This window comes from Globicephala melas, chromosome 3 (assembly GCF_963455315.2).
Source record: "Globicephala melas chromosome 3, mGloMel1.2, whole genome shotgun sequence".
NCBI classification, from domain to species: Eukaryota; Metazoa; Chordata; class Mammalia; order Artiodactyla; family Delphinidae; genus Globicephala; species Globicephala melas.
In genome coordinates, this window is record NC_083316.1 from 32,114,198 (window position 1) to 32,135,694 (window position 21,497).

Genomic DNA, 21,497 nt, shown 5'->3' on the forward strand with positions numbered 1-21,497 from the left:
AGATGATAAAAGAGGGAAGGTAGATCTGGGGAAGAGGTCTAAGGAATTAGATGTGAACCTGGAAAGGAAGGAACCATGTAGAAGCCTAAGAAAAAAGTTCTAGAGTTTTGAAAACCTACAGAGTTACTAGGTGAAGCTTCAGTTAATTTGAATGCTATTATACACTTTCAAATTCTGGTATTTTGTTTAACCTTTCTAAATGGAGTACTAAATTACTTACTATGGTTTAGGAAAAATAGCAATGGTAGGATTAGGAGTCAGTAGACCTGATTATTAAGAAATTCTGTGTTCAGAAAGTAAACGCTCATTTTGTGACACATATACAAGGTTATTTTCTGTAGCACTGTTTGGAAGAGCAAAAGTTTGGAAACAATACAAATTGTTAAATCAATTAGGTGAGTCATCCATTTACCTGAATATCATGTAGCTTTAAAGAATATTCAATAACCTCTTATTAAAATGTGGAAAGATAGACAGGAATTTTATTTTTAAAAAGGAAGGATCAAAGCATTGCATATAGTATTTTACTTATTGAGTAAAAAGCAAGGAGATTAATATCTGTATTTATATTTGCTTGTGTAAACACAAAGAAACTTTGGACAGATATACAAATTAAGAAGAGTGGTTTCTGTGGAGCAGAGGCTGAGGAGACCCAGGAAATGGTGGAGACGGACTAAAGTACTTTTTACTCTATATCATTTTTGAGCCAGATGTAAATTTCTATTTAAAAAATAAGTTAAAAATTTAAATGCTTAAAAAAAATGTGAATGCTGTAAAGGGGTGTTACTCAGAATTTAAAGTTATGAATCAGATTACTTTATCCTGACACCAACCTGACATCAGTTCAAATTAAGAAGATTGAGTTTTGATTTGTGGAAGAGGTGGATGAAGAAGGAACACGGTCCACTTTGAAGCATAATATATATCGAGGGATCAGAGGGTGGAGGTAGGGTACATTGATGAGAGGATTTCGAATCTAAACTGTATCATGGGGCACATGAGCAGGGGGGAGGCATGTCAGGATGGGGACAGGGTTGCAAGAAGGAGGAAAAAGAGGACAAGGATCAACTTGGCTTCCTAAGCAGTTTTGCCTGGGTCCCTTGGAGCTATACGGCACTGGAAATCAGATCAAGGCCGACCTTGCCAGGACTGCAGAGCCAAAAGAGGACTTCACGGGCATTTCAATAGCACAACAGCAGCCATCTGGGTACTACCACTCAAACCAGGTAGTGGAGTGTAAATAAAGATGGAAGACGTGGAAGAAAACTCCCAAGGATTTCCGCTTCACATCAGGACAGTTTCCTTGGCATGAACTCAGAGCCGTAAAATGGAGGTTACGATAGTTAATTTTTTACCGGAGGTGCAGAACTACGACAGGGAATTAAGAAAGGGCTTTTTTAGAAGGTTTCAGAAAAAACAACATTTCTGAGTTATGGCCCAGTATTAAAATGAGAAGGTGACACACGAGGACACAACAAGTGTAACAGGCTAACTCTTTCTAGAAGAAAGGTGATCACGGGGTCATTCCAAACTTGCTTTCTACGAGACTGATTAATGGGGGATTTGATTCCTAACATGTTGGCTGACACCGAGAATATTGGTCTCAGGAAGATGACACTGTGAGATGCTTCTACAGAGCCAAAATAAAAATGAACTACCTTTATACCCAGAACTGCATTAATTAGATCCACTTTCGTAAGTAAAAAATATATAGAGTTGTGGTGTGGTCCCTCGTAAGTATCCTTTTTCCTTTCTCACAATAAACAACGGTTGTACATTATTTGCCTAAAATATTAATCATTTCAAGCATAAGTGAGCTTCTTTCATCACTATGAGGGTTACAAATCTTTACCAAGTCATTCAGGATCAACTTTTAGCCTGTGCCATTGGATGGTGGTAACATCTCTGGTAGAAAATGAAACTATTTACCCAGGAGGAAAATCATGTATCCCTTTGTCTGGCTTATTATCTTAGTTATGTACTACTTTATGAATCAGAAACGTTCAGAAAACTTTATGCTGACGGAGCAATAGAAAACAGCTGAAATATAAAACAGTAAGCACCATTTCACAAGAGTCCTGTGCATCTCCTATTTGAATATTGGGCTTAGGAGACCTTTGATAAATTTGTGGACATTTAAAATCATTTGGAAAAAGGTTTCTCAACCTCTGTACCATTGACATTTTGAACTGGATAATTCTTTGTTGGGCGGGGCTGCTCTGTGCATTGTACAATGTTTAGCAGCATCCCTGGCCTCTACCCGCTAGACACCAGTAGCACCCTCCAGCCGTGACAGTCAGATGTCCCCTGGGCATCCACCACTGACTTAGAGGTTTGCTCACGTTCTAACTCCTTTGTGGTAGTAGAGGGAACACACCTCAGTCGCATTCAACAGAAATGAAACCCAACAAAGGAAGTAAAAGAAATGGTTATCATTAAGCAAAACCACTTGGCAATCAAATGGATGTATTTCTCCCCACGCCCCCAAATCAGCCCCCCAAGGCACTTCCTCACAGAATGCCGACCTAAAACCAAGGATTTCAACCTTCTCAGACGTCCCACACCAGAGGAAAAAAATGCCAAACAAAAGTCATCATACACACAGGAGTACCGGTGACGGCATCGGTTCCTTGTTACAAATTTTTCCCCAGAAGCTAGATCACCCTCTGCTGGGAAAAAAAAACATGTGCAAAATAGCAAATGAGAGAACTCACTGTGTCCAGAAGCGGCTTTCCGGAATTTCGTCAAGTCAACGTGCGGCGGTCTGCTGGGCTTTTGTGGAGGGGGGCCCAGGGTAAACAAGGAGGGCAGGGGTTTCCGCTTGGGGGTGGCTGAATTCTGGTCCTCCTTTTCCTTTTCTTGACTTGGGCCCCAGGGCCCTGCCGTTGTCCACTTCGAAGGTGTCTTCAGGAACTTGGCAGGAGGGGCCCCAGAGGCCGGCTCTTCCGGATTCACTTGGCTCAGGAAGACGTTCTTAGCAGCATCCACCTTCCTATCTTCTCTCTTCTCTTCAGCATTTTTGGAGAGGCCTGGGGCCCCTCTGCTTGCAGCAGGTTTCAGAACGACTCCAGGAAAAGGAAAACTTGACGTCTCGCCTCCACGCTCTTTATTCTCTAGGTCGTCCCTGGCTGGTTTCAAAGGGCCGGATTTGGCCTTGGCTCCCAGGGGGGCCGGGGGGCCTCTCTGTGGAGCCGCAGTCTTGGTGGGGCTTCCGTCTTCCTGGGGGTCATCTGTATTCAGGGATGGCTTCTGGCCAAAGACAGGTCTGGGGAAGAGGGGCGTGGGGTCCTGATCTTGTGAGGCTGACATAAACTTGCCTTTAGCCCCAGCCAGCTTTGGGAAGACTTGCTTCGGTTCATTTTCCTGGGCTGGATGATTTGACCCCGGCTTGGGGCCTGGTGGCTTCAAGTCATGGTCTTGGTTTACACTGTGAAGTGAAGGCTTATTCCCAGGAGCCCGGGGAACCGCAGGTTTGGAATCTTCTTTGTGCAAGTTGATGGGCTTGGGGCCTCCAGGTTTCAGAAATCCTGGTTTCACCTCGGGGTCTCTGGCGGCCGAGTTAGCCTGCGGCCCAAACCTGGGACTCACGCCGGTCGCCTTTAGAAATGGAGGTTTGGGCTCCTTGTCAGGCTTTTCCTCAGAAGAAGGTTTCACCCCCAGAGGGGGCTTTGGGGACCCAAACTTGGGCACATTGCTCGGTCCTGCAGGAGGGCTGGCATTTCCTTGGTTGTTGAATAAGTTCTTTTTGACCTGTACTCCTGAAGGGGAGTTTTGGCCCAGGACCTTGAAGGGCCTGCTGTTGACCGAGACCTCCTCCATGGGGTTGCCCCCTGTGTTAAACTTCGCCATGAGGGACTTCACATTCGCCTTCCCATCCTGCAAGCACAGGGAACAAAAACTCACTGAGAGCCCAAAGTCTCACTTGCACAATTTAAAGTACTACACTTTAAAGGGTTTCCTGGTTTGAGGCCTGCAGCGCCGCTGATTGGTTCGTGAGATATTGTAACATTTATCTTCCTCTATGGCAAAATAAGTTGTGAGAATTTCTTGAAGGGGGAGGGCTATGATACTTAGACTTTTTTTTTTTTTTGGTTGTCTTAGACTGACTTGCTTTTTGTTGTTGTTGTTAAGTCACAGCTTATATTTTCTCCTTTCCTCTCACTGGTTCTCTAACTCTCTTGTTGGATTTACTCTGAACTTGGTATTTATGTGTTTTGTTGAACTTGAAAAAATATGAACGTGACTAACAAATGACCTCTTCCATATTTTATAGCTGAGTCTCTTAAATAGGAACTGCATTTAAAAAATGAAAGCAACTCTTCTGTAAATCTGGGCTGCATGCTTCACGCAGCATAGCCACATTTGACATTTTGTGTTTGCAAGCCTGTTCTTGTTCCCACCTATATTGAAGGTCCATCTGTTTCCTAACAGGGAGATGTGGCAGAAAAACCCACTCAGTTTTATACATAAGCAATAAAATGAGTTTTTCTACTTATTGATACATATTAGCGTAAAGGATTCAACTGGAACCAGACTAGCAGGCAGACCGCGCCCATTTTCAAGGGACACAGTCTGGAGCACAGGGAAGGTGACAAGGAACGTGCAGGGACAGGCTGGAAAATCTCATTTCCAGGTGCTGGTTTCTCCAGTCTCTGTCCCCCTGTCTAGAACTAGGGTATTACCTAGTAAAGAGGGCAGGCAGTCACCTTTCTCTGCGACTATAATCCCATGTAACCTGTAAGAATTCATGGTGGGTTTGCTTTTTCTCTCAAAAGCCAGGAGTTGAACTTTTCTAGTTCTTTTAGGAATATTTGAAAATCTGAGGCTTAGAAAAAAAAATCACAGGTAGCCACAACAGTTTCCATTTTTTGCCTTAAAATTCACCTAGAAAACGTTTTCTTACTTCCTATCCTCACCTGTCATTGCTAAGTGTATTTCTTCTCTCAAGGCCCCACTCAGATACTACAAAACCAGATCCTGTCCGGTTGGGAGGAATTGCTCCCTCCTCTTAACTCACGTAGCACAGCAGGCCCTGCTACATGCCCCTGTATTACTTCCTTTCCTAATACTAAGAACCACCGTTTAGCGCGTAAACACGTGTGCTTGATTCTGAACCAGGCAAGTCATCTATGTCGCCTCATCTCATTCTTTTGGATGATGGCATTATTTAACTCCATGTCACAGGAAAGAAGATTGAGGTTGAAACTGCAGGAGGACATCACGTAAGAGCATGGGAACTTGGTTGGAATCCTAGTTGATTAGCAGGGCCTCAGTTGCACAATCTGTACAATGGGGATAAGAGAGCATATCTGCCAGAATTGTCATGTGTGTTAGAGATAGAATTTGTAAAGTGCCTGCCTGGCCCTCAGCCTGGGCTCAATGTAAGGAAATTATTATTAGAAACGTTAAGTAGCATATTCAAGGGCTCACAGCCAGGAACTGTGAGGACAGGGGTGCAGACTCAGGTCTGTCTCGGGCTCCAAAGTCCAGAAACTGTCTCATTCCCCTTTGTATAGAACTCTCGGGATTCTAATATATTTGGGAAATTGTTCAGGTTGGCACTGAGATGAATACTGTGAATGGTGATTTTAAAAGAAATGGTCCCTTCAGCAAGAGTTTCTCTCCACACCAAACTACAGTCTTTCAGGACTGGGGTAAGCAACCTAGGCAGGAGGCAAAAATGAGGTGAAAGGAGCAATTTCCAGCTTGGTTTTGTTTCTTTAATTTACTACCCTGTATCCAAGTTGCTGAAAATATCTTGTTTTCTACCTTGCCTCCTTTGACCATTTTTTTTATCCCCATGATTTTCTCAAATCCTCAAGTAATCCCCAGAGGTAATAGGCAGGAAGGCAGCAGAACCAGGGAGAGTTTGGGTGCTGGCAGAGGGAACAGGTGAAGACGGATCCTACCCTGTGCCTCCTGGGAGATCATAGCTGCAAAGGACTTTAAACCTTAACACAAGATGCATAAAAAAGTATCAATACAAAAATTTTCTCCCCACCTGGAAGAAAGTCTGTCTCTAGGGAAGAATCTTTTATTCTAGACTCACTCTATATTTTGTCATTTATATTCTAGATCTACAGTTTAGTCCAGAATGATAAGAGGCTGCAGAGTAGAGTGGTTAAGAGCATCGACTAGGGAGCCAGGTTTTGAGTCTGATCAGCTATTTACTGTAACGTGAGGTATATAAGCTCCCTGGGCCTCAGTTTGCTCACCTCTGTTAAGGGAATAAAGAGTCGTGTCATAGGGCTTTAAAAGAAATCAATATCTGTAAGGCATTTTAAAGAATGCCTGGAACCTGGGAGGGTTTTCTATTTTTATAAAGAAAGTGAAGACTTTGAAATTATCTATTCTACCTCTCTCACTGCATTGGTGACAAAACAGAAACTAAAGGATTTAAGTGATACCTTATTTAGTCACAACAACTTCACAACTTGGATTTCATGGGGGGAAATCCATGAGACACGCTAATACATTGTCAAACTGCACACCCTGGTTTTAGTTTAGAAAATATGGAAGTGGCTGATTTGGAATTTAAGTCCCAGATGCCAACTCAAAACCAGGAGGCAGTGCAGTATCATGGTTAATAGCAACGTCTCTGAAATCATTGACTTGGGTTCCAGCCTTGACTTTGCTACTCACTAGCTGTGTGATCAAGCAAATTACTTAACCTCTCTGAAACTCAGTTTTCTTTACCTATAAAATGAGAATAATGAGTACCTATTTCTCACCGGGTTTTGTTTTTTAATTAGGATTAAATGAGTTAATGCATGTAAAGTTCTTAGATCAAGAATCGCATGTAATATACATCCAAGGATTGTCTGCCATCATGAGTTTTTTTTTTCGAATTCACTAGTCACATAACATCATTTCTCCAGGTGACCAAATTCTGAAGTTACAATCATTAATGTTGCATCTTAATTTTAAATTAATATGACTGAAACAAACATACTGCTGGATAACATCATAGAGTTTATGATGTTTGAGTTTGGTTTCCCCCGCTCTGAAACTTTCAACTGTATATTGAAAGACAGGGAAAGAAAGAGCCACAGGTTCCTATGTGGGACACATTGAAGAAACAGTAACAGCATCTGAACTTACTAATATGTCTCGTAAATCAATAGCTTGAACTCTACAACTATTTAATCTCTTATACTGACTGCTTAGCTTTAGAGGTTTTTAGTTGTTACAACTCTTAATAAGTTTATCAGATAAAATTTTCAACACCCAGATTCGCCCTTAATCTTAATAGCTAGATTTCTTTCTTTATGATAATGATAGAAAGGCAAAAATGATTAAAATTTTTTTGACATTCTCTCATTCTCATTTCATTCCATTTTCTAGGGCTCTTTTTACTCTAAAAAAGTTTAAAAGAGGGTAAGAGCAATGTATTTCATGAAAAAGGGAAAAGTAAGCTTGCTCTAAACCCTGACCCTCCAAGCCCTCATACCCCAGTTCTATGGGGATCATAAATACTGACTTATCAGTACAGTACAAGTTCATGCCTGTTGTTCTGGAATAATTATTAATAATGCTCCCTTTTACTCTCAAAATTGACCTGCTTTAAACAATAATTACATGGTGAATTTACCCAGTTCCTCTCTAGAGTCAGTCAACCACTGTTATCAGTTTTTTATGTATATTTCTAACTGTGCATATACAAATATATAAAAATAAACACACACGCACATCCTTTCTGTCCCTGCTTTTTGCACAAATGGAAACCCCTGCTTTGCACCTTGCTTGTTTCCTGAACCGATACTAAGTTGCTACACACCAGCTCAGCTGGATGTGTGGTCAGCAGCCACTCTGATTGCTTGGTGCCTGTGCAATTCCAGCTGTTAAATATTTTCAATATTAATTCTCCCTTTTCCCCCTTGATAATTGGACCCATATCAGTGCATATTATTTGCACCATCTCTTAAAAAATAGACTTAATTTCTTTATTTTTTACAACAGTTTTAGATTTACAGAAGAATTCAGAAGATAGTACAGAGAGTTCTCACATAATTTACATCCAGTTTCTCCCTTACTAACCCCTTCCATTAATTTGCAGGACCTCTTTAACTTTTAATGATTTAAAGATGGGCCTTCTGTTTATTCTTAAGAAGAGGCATTTCACAATCTAGGAGATCTCAGAGTTTAAGATATTTAAGTAAAACCAACATTTTATCTTGAAATTTACTTGAAATTTATTTTCCAAATTTATTTGAACAAATTGTCATTAATTCCAGCTGTTAATGAGTTTGTGCAGCTCTTTCTCCACTTATGATAGTTACATCCAGATAAACCCATTGTAAGTTGAAAATATCCTAAATAGAAAATGCATTTAATACACCTCACTACCAAGCATCATAGCTTAGCCCAACCTACCTTAAATGTACCCAGAACACTTACATTAGCCTATAGTTGGGCAACATCATCTAACACAAAGCCTATTTTATAATAAAGTGTTGAATACCTCAGGTAATTTATTTAATACTGGACTGAAAGTAAAGCAGGATGGTTGTATGTGGATGGAATGGCTGCAAGTATATGGGTTGTTTACCCTCATGATTGCACAGCTGACTGGAAGCTGTGAGCATCACGAGAGAGTATCGTACCACATACTGCTAGCCTGGGAAAAGATCAAAATTCAAAGTTCGGTTTTTCGTAGATGCATATTGCATCATTATAACGTTGAAAAATCCTAAATCAAACCATTTGAAGTCAGAGAATGTCTGAACAATGTTTAGCCAAAACTACTCCCATGCATTGCTCTATAATCATACAGGTGTAATTGTAGAGATGCTCTTGACAGAAATGAATTTCCTTTAGCCCCCATGTTTTCCCCTTCCTCAGAATTATATACCTTCACTAACATAAATTTAACATGCTTTTCACAGTCCCTGGGAAGATGCAAAAATGCTTTAGCTATATCCTCTGTACTTCTAGTTAACAACTCCAGATTCCAGAAAATCTTTTTTGCTTTCAGCAACTTACATAAAGGCAATAAATCAAGTACATACTTAAACAAAGGCTGAGATGGCATTTAGGACAGACATCAAGAAACTACACATCAAGAAAATGTTTTCTTTTGCAGCTAGTTCATCTACATATTTTCATATGGAAAATTAACAACATTGGTAACTGGATTTTGTTTGGTTTTAAATATATCCTGAGCATTAGGTTAATGCAGCAGTTCTCATATTGGGGCAATTTTGGCAATGTCTGGAGATATCTTTGATTGAAATGGTGGACTGAGAAAGTGCTCTTGACAACTAGTGAATAGAGGCCAGGGCTGCTGCTAAACATCTTACAATGCCCAGGACAGACCCCGAAACTAAGAATTATCAGTCGAAATAGTGCTGAGATTGAGAATCCCTGAGCTAATCCTCTTGCTCCTGAATAATTGGAAATATCTTACCAGAAATTCTGCTTTTAATTTTTATAATGTAATACACTCTAAAACCTACAAGTAACTGTAGAGAAACTAATAATACAAAAGACTATCACTAGATTGTTTTCAAAGTTCCTTGTCTTTGAAAGTCTCATCTTTGTAAAGTTTCATTTGTAAAGCACAAAAGAAATAAAACACCCATGAATTGTGGGTAACTAATGAATTTAAAATAACTTTGAGCCTAATTTTACCTCCTTAATACATGTTAGTGTCACTTTTGTAATTAAAGCATGAGGAGAATGAATCACTCTTATGGATGCTGTTATTCTTTCCTAAATAGAGCCCAAGGAATAAGAGAAGAAAATGATTTCACTTGATTGCATCTAATGCTTTTAATCATGAGGGAGTTGGTAAATAACAATAGTTTATCCAAACTGGTCTCTTTCTCCCTCTACCTCTCTGACTCTGCTTGTTCTTTCTTTCTTTCATCATTGATCAATTCTACCATGTGTAGGTTTTCTTTTTTTTTTTATTGCTATGTTGAGATAACTTGTCAATACTCATGATTTATTTGGTCTGAATTGCTAGTGCTTCTCACAGAACAAAATTAGTTCCTACCACTGCCACCACTGTCCAGAACAGAACCCCAGGTAGAGTGGCATCTGTGGCATCAGGGTGCAAGGAGATGCATATGTAGTGGGAAACTGTTCCAGGAAGCCCGCCCTAGTCCTGCCCAGCACGGGTAGAAGAGGAAAGAAGGCAGGTGAGGGTGGCGTGCTGCATGGGAGAACACAGCTTCTGCTGAGGTGATGGCTCATGTTATTCAAATTTAGGATCCACTCAGCCCAGGATTGACCAGAGGTATAGCAAAAAGACAGAAAAGATAGTTCTTCTGTTAAGCCAGATACATTTACCATCCTTGAGGTAGGAAGCAGGCTGGTGAAAATTTGGAATAGACTCAAGCAGCTCAAACTTTCATAGAGCAATAGTAGTATTTAGCATCATGGATTTATACTGCCTAGATTAAAGAAAACAAAACAACAGATATATTCCTCATGACCAAGCCAAGCCCTCCCCCACTTCCCAACACACACATACACACATACACACACAGAGTGATAAGTTGTCTTTTCTCTTCAAAGTGACTTGATCTGCTATACCCAGTAAACTTGGAAAAGGGATTTTTTGGGGGGAGGGGGATTATTTTTGTCTGAAAATAAATTTTCTTAAAACTTCTATTGTTAGAAATTATGTAATAAAATGACTTTAATTGTTTTTGGTTGTCAAGATAGAGTTAATGGTTGAAAACACAGTACTTATGACAATGCTTCACAAGATAGTAGATGGCAAGCTCCACTCTAGACACTGAAACTGCAGTAAACTTTTTTTCATCCCTGTTAACACTGTCTAAATATTTAGGTACTTAATGAATCATAATTTATGTATTTAATGTGTGTACTCTGTTTTCTTAAGGAGATGTAAAAGCAGGGACCTGGTTTTATTTTCTTCCTCAAAAACAACCCCCCTCTGCCACCCCATACCCAAATAAGCACTCCCATAATGCCTGCACATTTCTTTCCATAATCGGTATTAAACATATGGCTGACAGGCTGAATTTACTTGAATTTCTTCATGACTGATCACACAGATGAAAGTAGGAAAAAAGATTTCCTTAGCCTCTTGAGGAGCATTGAACCCAGTCATGAATCTATCCTTGAGAGCTCCTTGCTTAACGGAATGTTTACTTCATGGCGAATGGGCTGTGATGGATTCCAGTTGGCTGAGCCTCTGATGCTGAAGGGAGCATCAGGCCCCTCTTCAACAGGATGTGGGAACGTGCTTCTCACCACAAATTGAGTTCTTGGGGTGGGAGCGGGCTGCTGCAGGCTGGGCAAAGCATAGGGAGGAGGAACTGGCAGTGGGAGAAGTGGTGTCCGACTGTGACAACCCCTTACATTTTTGTCAGTGACTTATGAAGGTGGAAAGGGAACTGCAGACCACCCCAACCTCGTGTTGTGAGGCGAAATATAGTAGGAAGAAAACACCTGGCATGAGTGGGGTCTCTCCAGGAGCTGTGTGTGCATGGCTTTCCTTGACGCAGGTCAATGTGGCCTTTTGTCCTCAGGAGGCTGGCCTGGGCATCTTAGCAGAAAACCTCTGCATTTGTCACTGTGTATCATCATTCCCTCTTCTGGGATCTCTGGCACCTGCTGCTCTGCACTCTTTCCTGGTTCCTACTGGGTTCTCTCTTCTAGGGTGAATTGAAGTAGAGGTAGCCAGGTCACACAGCAACTTAAAGCTGGTAAAACTTTACTGGTAAACTTAACCGGTAAAGACCCACCTCCCAAATGCTGTGGCACCTTGAGCTCTCCAGGCATATTGATCAGTTAGGCTTTTGGGTACCCTTTGTCTTCAAAGACAGGCTTGAAAATCACCATCATTCTACAAATTAGAACCTTCAAACCTCTTCCTGGTCATCTGACCAAATAGCTCCTGCACAAATACAGTTTTGACTTTGGCATGGTCTCTGATGGCTTAACCATTAATGGATGAGGAAATTACCTATGACTTTCTATGTGTTTCTGAAATTTGTTCTGCTGTAAGTTTTTGACTTCTTGATGCTAATGGAATGGCGACAGGATGTAGATAATATAGAACAACAAACAGTCCTGACGCCATGTGGTTTTGTTATTCCATTTTATATAGCATTTATAGCAAATTTATCTTACATTTGCTTATGACATTATTCACTTAGCCTGCATAAACTATACCAAATCAGAGGATAAGCTCGGAGGAATTTACATTTTGTCTAATGAAATCGTAGATAATTGAAGTAGTTTCATAGATCTCTTCCTAGGGGCTTATTTGGATCTTAGGATAATATTTAATATGCACATCATAATACAATATAAGTCCTTTCATTTTTCCTGTACCTCCAACTCTGTCACCTCAAAGAGATCTTATTTTCATCTACTATTTCTAATGGTTATTCTATTTTCATATACAAGGAGTATAAACCAGCAAAAGAAAACTCACTTTGCTAAAAACATATGAAATTTGAAATAAAACATTCTTGATGGCAGAGAAAGATACTCCTTGGCATAGGAAAAATAAGATAGAAATGTCCTGCTCTCTTTTTTTCTCAGCCCCCAGATCCCTCTCAACACACAAAAACACACCTTGACCCCACGCCTGGGATTTGAGTTCCTTTCTGCAGTTGACGAGAAGCTAGAAACTGAAAGTGCCGGGGTGGGGACAGGAGGCCATCTCTGGGGTTTTCTAGACACTTCCTTCCCAGCGTGTGAAAAGATCTGTGTGGAGAGAACTGCTTAGAAAAGGAAGATTTCAACAAGCCCATCAAGACAGGGGGCGGCACTAACAAAAGATCAAGATGAAAAACAAAAATTACATGGGACTGAGTGAACTGATGAGGATGATTATAATTTTTGTGACTTCTCTTTGAATAATAATAATAAAAAAAAGACAGGGGGCGGCAGCTCATCAGCAAGGGATCCAGAATGTGATTTGAGGAAAATAAAAACTAGATATAAGAAATGGAGGGTGGGGCTTCCCTGGTGGCTCAGTGGTTAAGAATCCGCTTGCCGATGCAGGGGACATGGGTTCGAGCCCTTGCCTGGGAAGATCCCACATGCCACGGAGCATCTAAGCCTGTGCACCACAACTACTGAGTCTGTGCTCTAGAGCCCGCAAGCCACAACTACTGAGCCCACGTGCCACAACTACTGAAGCCCGCGCACCTAGAGCCCGTGCTCCGCAACAAGAGAAGCCACGACAATGAGAAGCCCGCTCACCGCAATAAAGAGTAGCCCCTGCTTGCCGCAACTAGAGAAAGCCTGTGCACAGCAAAGAAGACCCACACAGCCAAAAATAAATAAATAAATTTATTTAAAAAAAAAAGAAATGGAGGGCTATGGAAGATTCCACACACAGAGATGGTTGGTATTTGAAACCTCAGTCTACAGAATATGTGGAATCCTTCCCCCACACCTCTCCCCAACTCATTTTTATTCTATTTGTTCTCCTTTTGAATGTGGAAGAAAATGCATTCAGTATTTTGTAATCAGGATTACATAATATAATCACCTCACAGTTCTGACCTCACTTTTTCTCTCCTATAAGTCACAGTAACAAGACTTTGCCATGAAATGAACAATTTCTCTCACCTTTGTCATCATGGGGCTCTTTACTGTCAGTTGCACCTTTTCTCATTAAAACTGTGATATTCTCAATTTCAACCTTTCCATGGTGTATATCCTGATCTTAACACCTAGCCACCCTCTTTTCCCAGGGGCCCTCAATTTTCCAGGGTGTTACATGACTTCAGCTACTCTGGGTTTTCACATACCCTCTCATTCATGCATTCCATCATTCCCTCCTGAGGGTACTGGTGATTCCTTGCTTATGTGCTAGTTCTAGTACGTGGCACTTCGCCATTATCTAGATTAAAGTCTGTGCTTTACTAAGATTGCTTATTCCAGGCTATAAATGATCTCAATATTTTTCTATGAACACTCGTATATCTGACAAAAGACATTCTGGAGTTTGGTATTTTACACCCATTATTAATTCTATTATTAGAACTATTAATCACATTTTTTAAAAATTCTGTATATAATATCTCTTTTGATCTTCCCAAAAGCCTGGTAAATTCTTATTGTTAAAGAAAGGTAAATGGAGTTCAAGCACATGGTAGAAAGGAGATCTAAAGCCAGAGTTTTTGATAAGTCCTGGTTTTCCCTAATACATCATAGGATCATGACTTTCCTTCTTTTTTATAAATAGGTTTTTTCTATTTTTTTTTTATATAGCAGGTTCTTATAAGTCATCAATTTTATACACATGAGTGTATACATGTCAATCCCAATCACTCAATTCATCACACCCCCACCACTACCTTCCCCGTGGATTTACCCCCTTAGTGTCCATACATTTGTTCTCTACATCTGTGTCTCAATTCCTGCCCTGAAAACCGTTTCATCTGTACCATTTTTCTAGGTTCGACATATATGCGTTAATATACGATATTTGTTTTTCTCTTTCTGACTTACTTCACTCGGTATGACAGTCTCTAGATCCATCCACGTCTCCACAAATGACCCAATTTTGTTCCTTTTTATGGCTGAGTAATATTTCATTGTATATATGTACCACATCTTCTGTATCCATTCATCTGTCAAAGGGCATTTAGGTTGCTTCCATGACCTGGCTATTGTAAATAGTGCAGCAATGAACATTGGGGTGCATGTGTCTTTTTGAATTGCGGTTTTCTCTGGGTATAAACCCAGTAGTGGGATTGCTGTATCATATGGTAATTCTATTGTCTTGATTACTGTAGCTTTAAAGTCTGAAGTCAGGGAGTCTGATTCCTCCAGCTCCGTTTTATTCCCTCAAGAATGCTTTGGCTATTAGGGGTCTTTTGTGTTTCCATACAAATTTTAAGACTTTTTTTCTAGTTCCATAAAAAATGCCACTGGTAATTTGACAGGGATTACATTGAATCTGTAGAGCTTTGGGTACTACAGTCATTTTCACAATATTGATTCTTCCAATCTAAGAACATGGTATATCTCTCCATCTGTTAGTATCATCTCTAATTTCTTTCATCAGTGTCTTATAGTTTTCTGCATACAGGTCTTTTGTCTCCCTAGGTAGGTTTATTCCTAGGTATTTTATTCTTTTTGTTGCAGTGGTAAATGGGAGTGTTTCCTTAATTTCTCTTTCAGATTTTTCATCATTAGTTTATAGGAATGCCAGAGATTTCTGTGCATTAATTTTTTATCCTACAAGTTTACCAAATTCATTGATTAGCTCTAGTAGTTCTCTGGTGGCATCTTTAGGATTCTCTATGTGTAGTATCATGTCACCTGCAAACAGTGACAGTTTTAATTCTTCTTTTTGAATGTGTATTCCTTTTATTTCTTTTTCTTCTCTGATTGCCACGGCTAGGACTTCCTAAACTATGTTGAATAATAGTGGTGAGAGTGGACATCCTTTTCTTGTTCCTGATCTTAGAGGAAATGCTTTCAGTTTTTCACCATTGAGAATGATGTTTGCTATGGGTCTGTCATATATGGCCTTTGTTATGTTGAGGTAGGTTCCCTCTATGCCCACTTTGTGGAGAGTTTTTATCATAAATGGGTGTTGAATTTTGTCAAAAACTTTTTCTGCATCTATTGAGATGATAATATGGTTTTTATTCTTCAATTTGCAATATGGTGTGTCACATTGATTGATTTGCATATATTGAAGAATTCTTGCATCCCTGGGATAAATCCCACTTGATCATGGTGTATGATCCTTTTAATGTATTGTTGGATTCTGTTTGCTTGTATTTTGTTGAGGATTTTTGCATCTATATTCATCAGTGATATTGGTTTGTAATTTTCTTTTTTTGTAGTATCTTTGTCTGGTTTTGGTACCAGGGTGATGGTGGCCTCATAGAATCAGTTTGGGAGTGTTCCTTCCTCTGCAATTTTTTGGAAGAGTTTGAGAAGGATGGGTGTTAGCTCTTCTCTAAATGTTTGATAGAATTCACCTGTGAAGTCATCTGGTCCTGGACTTCTGTTTGTTGGAAGATTTAATTTTTTTTGCGGTACGCCGGCCTCTCACTTTGTGGCCTCTCCTGTTGCAGCCTCTCCTGTTGCGGAGCACAGGCTCTGGACGCGCAGGCTCAGCGGCCATGGCTCACGGGCCCAGCCGCTCCGCGGCATGTGGGATCTTCCCAGACAGGGGCACAAACCCGTGTCCCCTGCATCGGCAGGCGGACTCTCAGCCACTGCGTCACCAGGGAAGCCCCGTTGGAAGATTTTTAATCACAGTTTCAATTTCATTACTTGTGATTGGTTTGTTCATATTTTCTGTTTCTTCCTGGTTCAGTCTTGGAAGGTTATACCTTTCTAAGCATTTGTCCATTTCTTCCAAGCTGTCCATTTTATTGGCATAGAGCTGCTTGTAGTAGTCTCTTAGGATGCTATGTATTTCTGCGGTGTCTGTTCTAACTTCTCCTTTTTCATTTCTAATTTTATGATTTGAGTCCTCTCCCTCTTTTTCTTGATGAGTCTGGCTAATGGTTTATCAATTTTGTTTATGTTCTCAAAGAACCAACTTTTAGTTTTATTGATCTTTGCTATTGTTTTCTTTTTTCTATTTCATTTATTTCTGCTCTGATCTTTACGATTTCTTTCCTTCTGCTAACTTTGGGATTTGTTTGTTCTTCTTTCTCTAGTTCCCCTAGGTGTAAGGTTAGATTATTTAGTTGAGATTTTTCTTGTTTCTTGAAGTAGCCTTGTATAGCTATAAACTTCCCTCTTAGAACTGCTTTTGCTGCATTCTAACCGTTTTGGATTGTCGTGTTTTCACTGTCATTTTTCTCTAGGTATTTTTTGATTTTCTCTTTGATTTCTTCAGTGATCTCTTGGTTATTTAGTAACGTAGTGTTTAGCCTACACGTGTTTGTGTTTTTTACGTTTTTTACCCTGTAATTCATTTCTAATCTCATAGCATTGTGGTCAGAAAAGATGCTTGATATGATTTCAGTTTTCTTAAATTTAATGAGGCTTGATTTGTGATCCAAGATCTATCCTGGAGAATATTCCATGCGCACTTGAAAAGAATGTGTATTCTGCTGTCTTTGGATGGAATGTCCTATAAATATCAATTAAATCTATGTGGTCTATTGTGTCATTTAAAGCTTCTGTTTCCTTATTTATTTTCATTTTGGATCATCTGTCCATTGGTGTAAATGAGGTGTTAAAGACCCCAGTATTATTGTGTTACTGTCAATTTCCTCTTTTAGCTGTTAGCAATTGCCTTATGTATTGAGGTGCTCCTATGTCGGTGCATATATATTTATAATTGTTATATCTTCTTCTTGGATTGATCCCTTGATCATTATGTAGTGTCCTTCCTTGTCTCTTGCAACATTCTTTATTTTAAACTCTATTTTATCTGATAGGAGTAGCGCTACTCCAGCTTTCTTTTGATTTCCATTTGCATGGAATATCTTTTTCCATCCCCTCACTTTCAGTCTGTATGTGTCCCTAGGTCTGAAGTGTGTGTCTTGTAGATAGCATATATATGGGTCTTGTTTTTGTATCCATTCAGCAAGACTGTGTTCTTTGGTTGGAGCATTTAATCCATTCACGTTTAAGGTAATTATCGATATGTATGTTCCTATGACCATTTTCTTAATTGTTTTGGGTTTGTTTTTGTAGGTCCTTTTCTTCTCTTGTGTTTCCCACTTAGAGAAATTTCTTTAGCATTTGTTGTAGAGCTGGTTTGGTGGTGCTGAATTCTATTAGTTTTGCTTGTCTGTAAAGCTTTTGATTTCTCCATCGAATCTGAATGAGATCTTTGTCAGGTAGAGTAATCTTGGTTGTACGTTCTTCCCTTTCATCACTTTAAGTACATCATGCCACTCCCTTCTGGCTTGTAGAGTTTCTGCTGAGAAATCAGCTGTTAACCTTATGGGAGTTCCCTTGTATGTTATTTGTCATTTTTCCCTTGCTGCTTTCAATAGTTTTTCTTTGTCTTTAATTTTTGCCAATTTGATTACTATGTGTCTCGGTGTGTTTCTCCTTGGGTTTATCCTGTATGGCACTCGCTGTGCTTCCTGGACTTGGGTGGCTATTTCCTTTCCCATGTTAGGGAACTTTTTGACTACAATCTCTTCAAATATTTTCTCGGTCCTTTCTCTCTCTTTTCTCCTTCTGGGACCCCTATAATGTGAATGTTGTTGAGTTTAATGTTGTCCCAGAGATCTCTTAGGCTGTCTTCATTTCTTTTCATTCTTTTTTCTTTATTCTGTTCTGCAGCAGTGAATTCCACCATTCTGTCCTACAGGTCACTTATCCGTTCTTTTGCCTCAGTTATTCTGCTATTGATTCCTTCTAGTGTAGCTTTCATTTCAGTTATTGTATTGTTCCTCTCTGTTTGTTTGTTCTTTAATTCTTCTAGGTCTGTTAAACATTTCTTGCATCTTCTCGATCTTTGCCTACATTCTTTTTCCGAGGTCCTGGATCATCTTCACTATCAATTTTCTGAAATTCTTTTCTGGAAGTTGTGTATCTGCACTTCATTTAGTTGTTCTTCTGGGTTTTTTTCTTGTTCTTTCATCTGGTACATAGCCCTCTTCCTTTTCATCTTGTCTGTCTTTCTGTGAATGTGGTTTTTGTTCCACAGGCTGCAGGACTGTATTTCTTCTTGCTTCTGCTGTCTTCCCTCTAGTGGATCTCTTTCTTTCTTGTGTAGTTAGTGTTTGGAGTTTAAATTCTCAGCTCACATACAAAACTTTTTAGTTTCCTTTTCTGATACAAAAATTTTCCACCAAACTCTCATAATTTACCTTCTGTCCAAGAATCCCTAATCATGTCAGGTGATGTGTTAACATTTGTTCTACCCATAGGATGAGATGAACAAGGAGACAGAAGAAGGTGTAGTGGGTGTATAGCTCTGGCCAGAACATCTTGATTGACTTTGCAACATCACAGGCAACTTGGAAAGGGGAAACAACTAAGAGAAGACAAACAATGCTGCTTGCTGTTTTTGATATTTGTTCTAAGGGTGTCTTGGTGTGGGGGTGGGGTTTTAGGCAGGTGACTGTATTAGTGTCTCTTTCCAGCAAACAGCTGACCCTAGAGTCCATAAAATGAGTCATCCAATTGTCAGTTCAGGGACCTGGGGCGCCATTCTGGCTCATCCACTGTCCCCTGGGGATGGTGTTGATTGCTCACCTGGCTGAAGTTTAAAGTTTATTACCTGAATGAGGTTGAAGATGGATGTGAACTGATGTGAAAAAATTGATCTTATATTTTCCCACAGTGAGATGTTTTCTTTCTTTTTTTCTAAGTTACACTGATTGCAAGAGCAAAGTGAAAATGACTCAATACCTCAAACCATACATAAAAATAAATTCAAAATTGCTTAAAGACTAAAGTATAAGACATGACACCATAAAACTCCTAGAAGAGAACACAGGCAAAACATTCTCTGACATAAATCGTAACACTGTTTTCTTAGGTCAGTCTTCCAAGGCAATAGAAATAAAAGCAAAAATAAACAAATGGGACCTAATCAAGCTTATAAGCTTTGGCACAATGAAGGAAATCATAAACAAAAGCAAAAGACAACCTATGGCCTGGGAGAAAATATTTGCAAACCGACAAGGGTTTAGTTTCCAAAATATACAAACAGCTCATGCAACTCGATAACAAAAAACCAAACAACCCAATCAAAAAATGGGCAGAAGACCTAAATAGACATTTTTCCAAAGAAGACATACAGATAGCCAACAGGTACATGAAAAGGTGCTCAATATTGCTAACTATTAAAGAAATGTAAATCAAAACTACAGTGAGGTATCACCTCACACCAGTCAGAATGGCCATCATCAAAATATCTACAAACAATAAATGCTGGAGAGGATGTGGAGAAAGGGGAACTCTCCTACACTATTGGTGGGAATTTAAATTGATACAGCCACTATGTAGAACAGTATGGAGGTTCCTCAAAAAACTAAATAGAGAGCTACCATATGATCCAGCAGTCCCACTCCTGGGCATATACCTGGAGAAAACCATAATTCAAAAAGATACATGGACCCCAATGTTCATTGCAGAACTATTTACAATAGCCAGGACATGGAAGCAACCTAAATGTCCATCAACAGAGGAGTGGATAAAAGATGTGGTACATTTATACAATGGAATATTACTCGGCCATAAAAAGGAATGAAATAGTGCCATTTGCAGAGACGTGAATAGACCTAGAGACTGTCATACAAAGCAAAATAAGTCAGAAAGAGAAAAACAAATATCATATAATATCGCTTATATGTGGAATCCAGAAAAATGGTACAGATGAAGTTACTTGCAAAGGAGCAATAGCGACACAGATGTAGAGAACAAACTTATGGATACCAAGGGGGGGAAGAGGGGGTGGTGCACCCCAGTGTTCATTGTAGCACCATTTACAATAGCCAAGATGTGGAAGCAGCCTAAATGTCTAACAACAGATGAATGGATAAAGAAGATGTGGTAGGTATATATATATATCTATGTATGTATATACATATGTATGTATGTATATATATATATACACACACACATATATATATGTATATGTATATACATATATATGTATAAAATGAAATATTGCTCAGCCATAAAAAAGAATGAAATAATGCCATTTGCAGCAACATGGATGGACCTAGAGATTATCATACTGAGTGAAGTAAGTCAGACAGAGGAAGGCAAATATCATATGATATCGTTTATATGTTCTAAAAAATAATAAAAATGAATTTATTTACAGAACAGAAACAGACTCACAGACATAGAAAACAAAGTTATGGTTACCAAAGGGGAAAAGGGGGAGAAGGGATAAATTAGGAGTATGGGACCAACAGGTACACACCACTATGTACAAAATAAACAACAAGGCTTTACTGTATAGCACAGGGAACTATATTCAATATCTTGTAACAGCCTATAATGGAAAAGAATATTTTTATATATATATATATATATATATCCGAATCACTTTGCTATACAACTGAAACTAACACAGTATTGTAAATCAATTATACTTCAATTTAACAAAAAAGAAAATGACTCAAAAGGGAGGAGAAAATGGCATTTCAATAAGATCAAACTTTCATGTAAACATCTTACACTCCAGATGAAATTTTGTTTGATTCAAAATATTTGTTTTAACTTTTAGAAAAAATTAAATGACTTACATATAAGTATGGCTAAAATGTAACAATGGACCAATGTTAAATTTCTAATATGAATAAAAACAATAAAAATGACTTGAGAGGTACAAGCATATTTGTCACTGACTAAAGTTATTTTTTGACTGATAAGGTAAATAAAGGTATTTTGGATGTCCTCTTTGAGGTGAAGACAAGGAAAGAGGAAGGCAAGAAGCACAGGGTGTGACAGAATCACCCTGGAGATTTTTTCAAGCTGCACATGCTAAATGTCCCAACGCATCCTGCTTTGTTTCTCTAAAAATTTCTTTATGGAGAATCACCAGCCCAGCCATTACAAATGGGAGGGTGTAGAGTCCCCTGGTGTATTTAAGTAGAAAAATGATG

At 39.2% G+C, this 21,497-nt stretch overlaps 1 protein-coding gene across 7 annotated transcripts in view; it reads right to left on the reverse strand.

Moving 5' to 3' along the window:
* FYB1 (FYN binding protein 1) overlaps positions 1–21,497 on the reverse strand; it is a 180,327-nt gene that overhangs the window by 98,632 nt on the left and 60,198 nt on the right. For all 7 annotated transcript variants that reach the window (XR_009563366.2, XM_070045133.1, XM_030882060.3 and 4 more), the window contains exon 2: positions 2,715–3,876. Coding sequence is in view for 6 of the 7 variants with exons in the window: in XM_070045133.1 (XP_069901234.1) it covers positions 2,715–3,876 (1,162 nt within the window). In the remaining variant the exon portion in view is untranslated. The remainder of the gene's footprint in view (positions 1–2,714; positions 3,877–21,497) is intronic.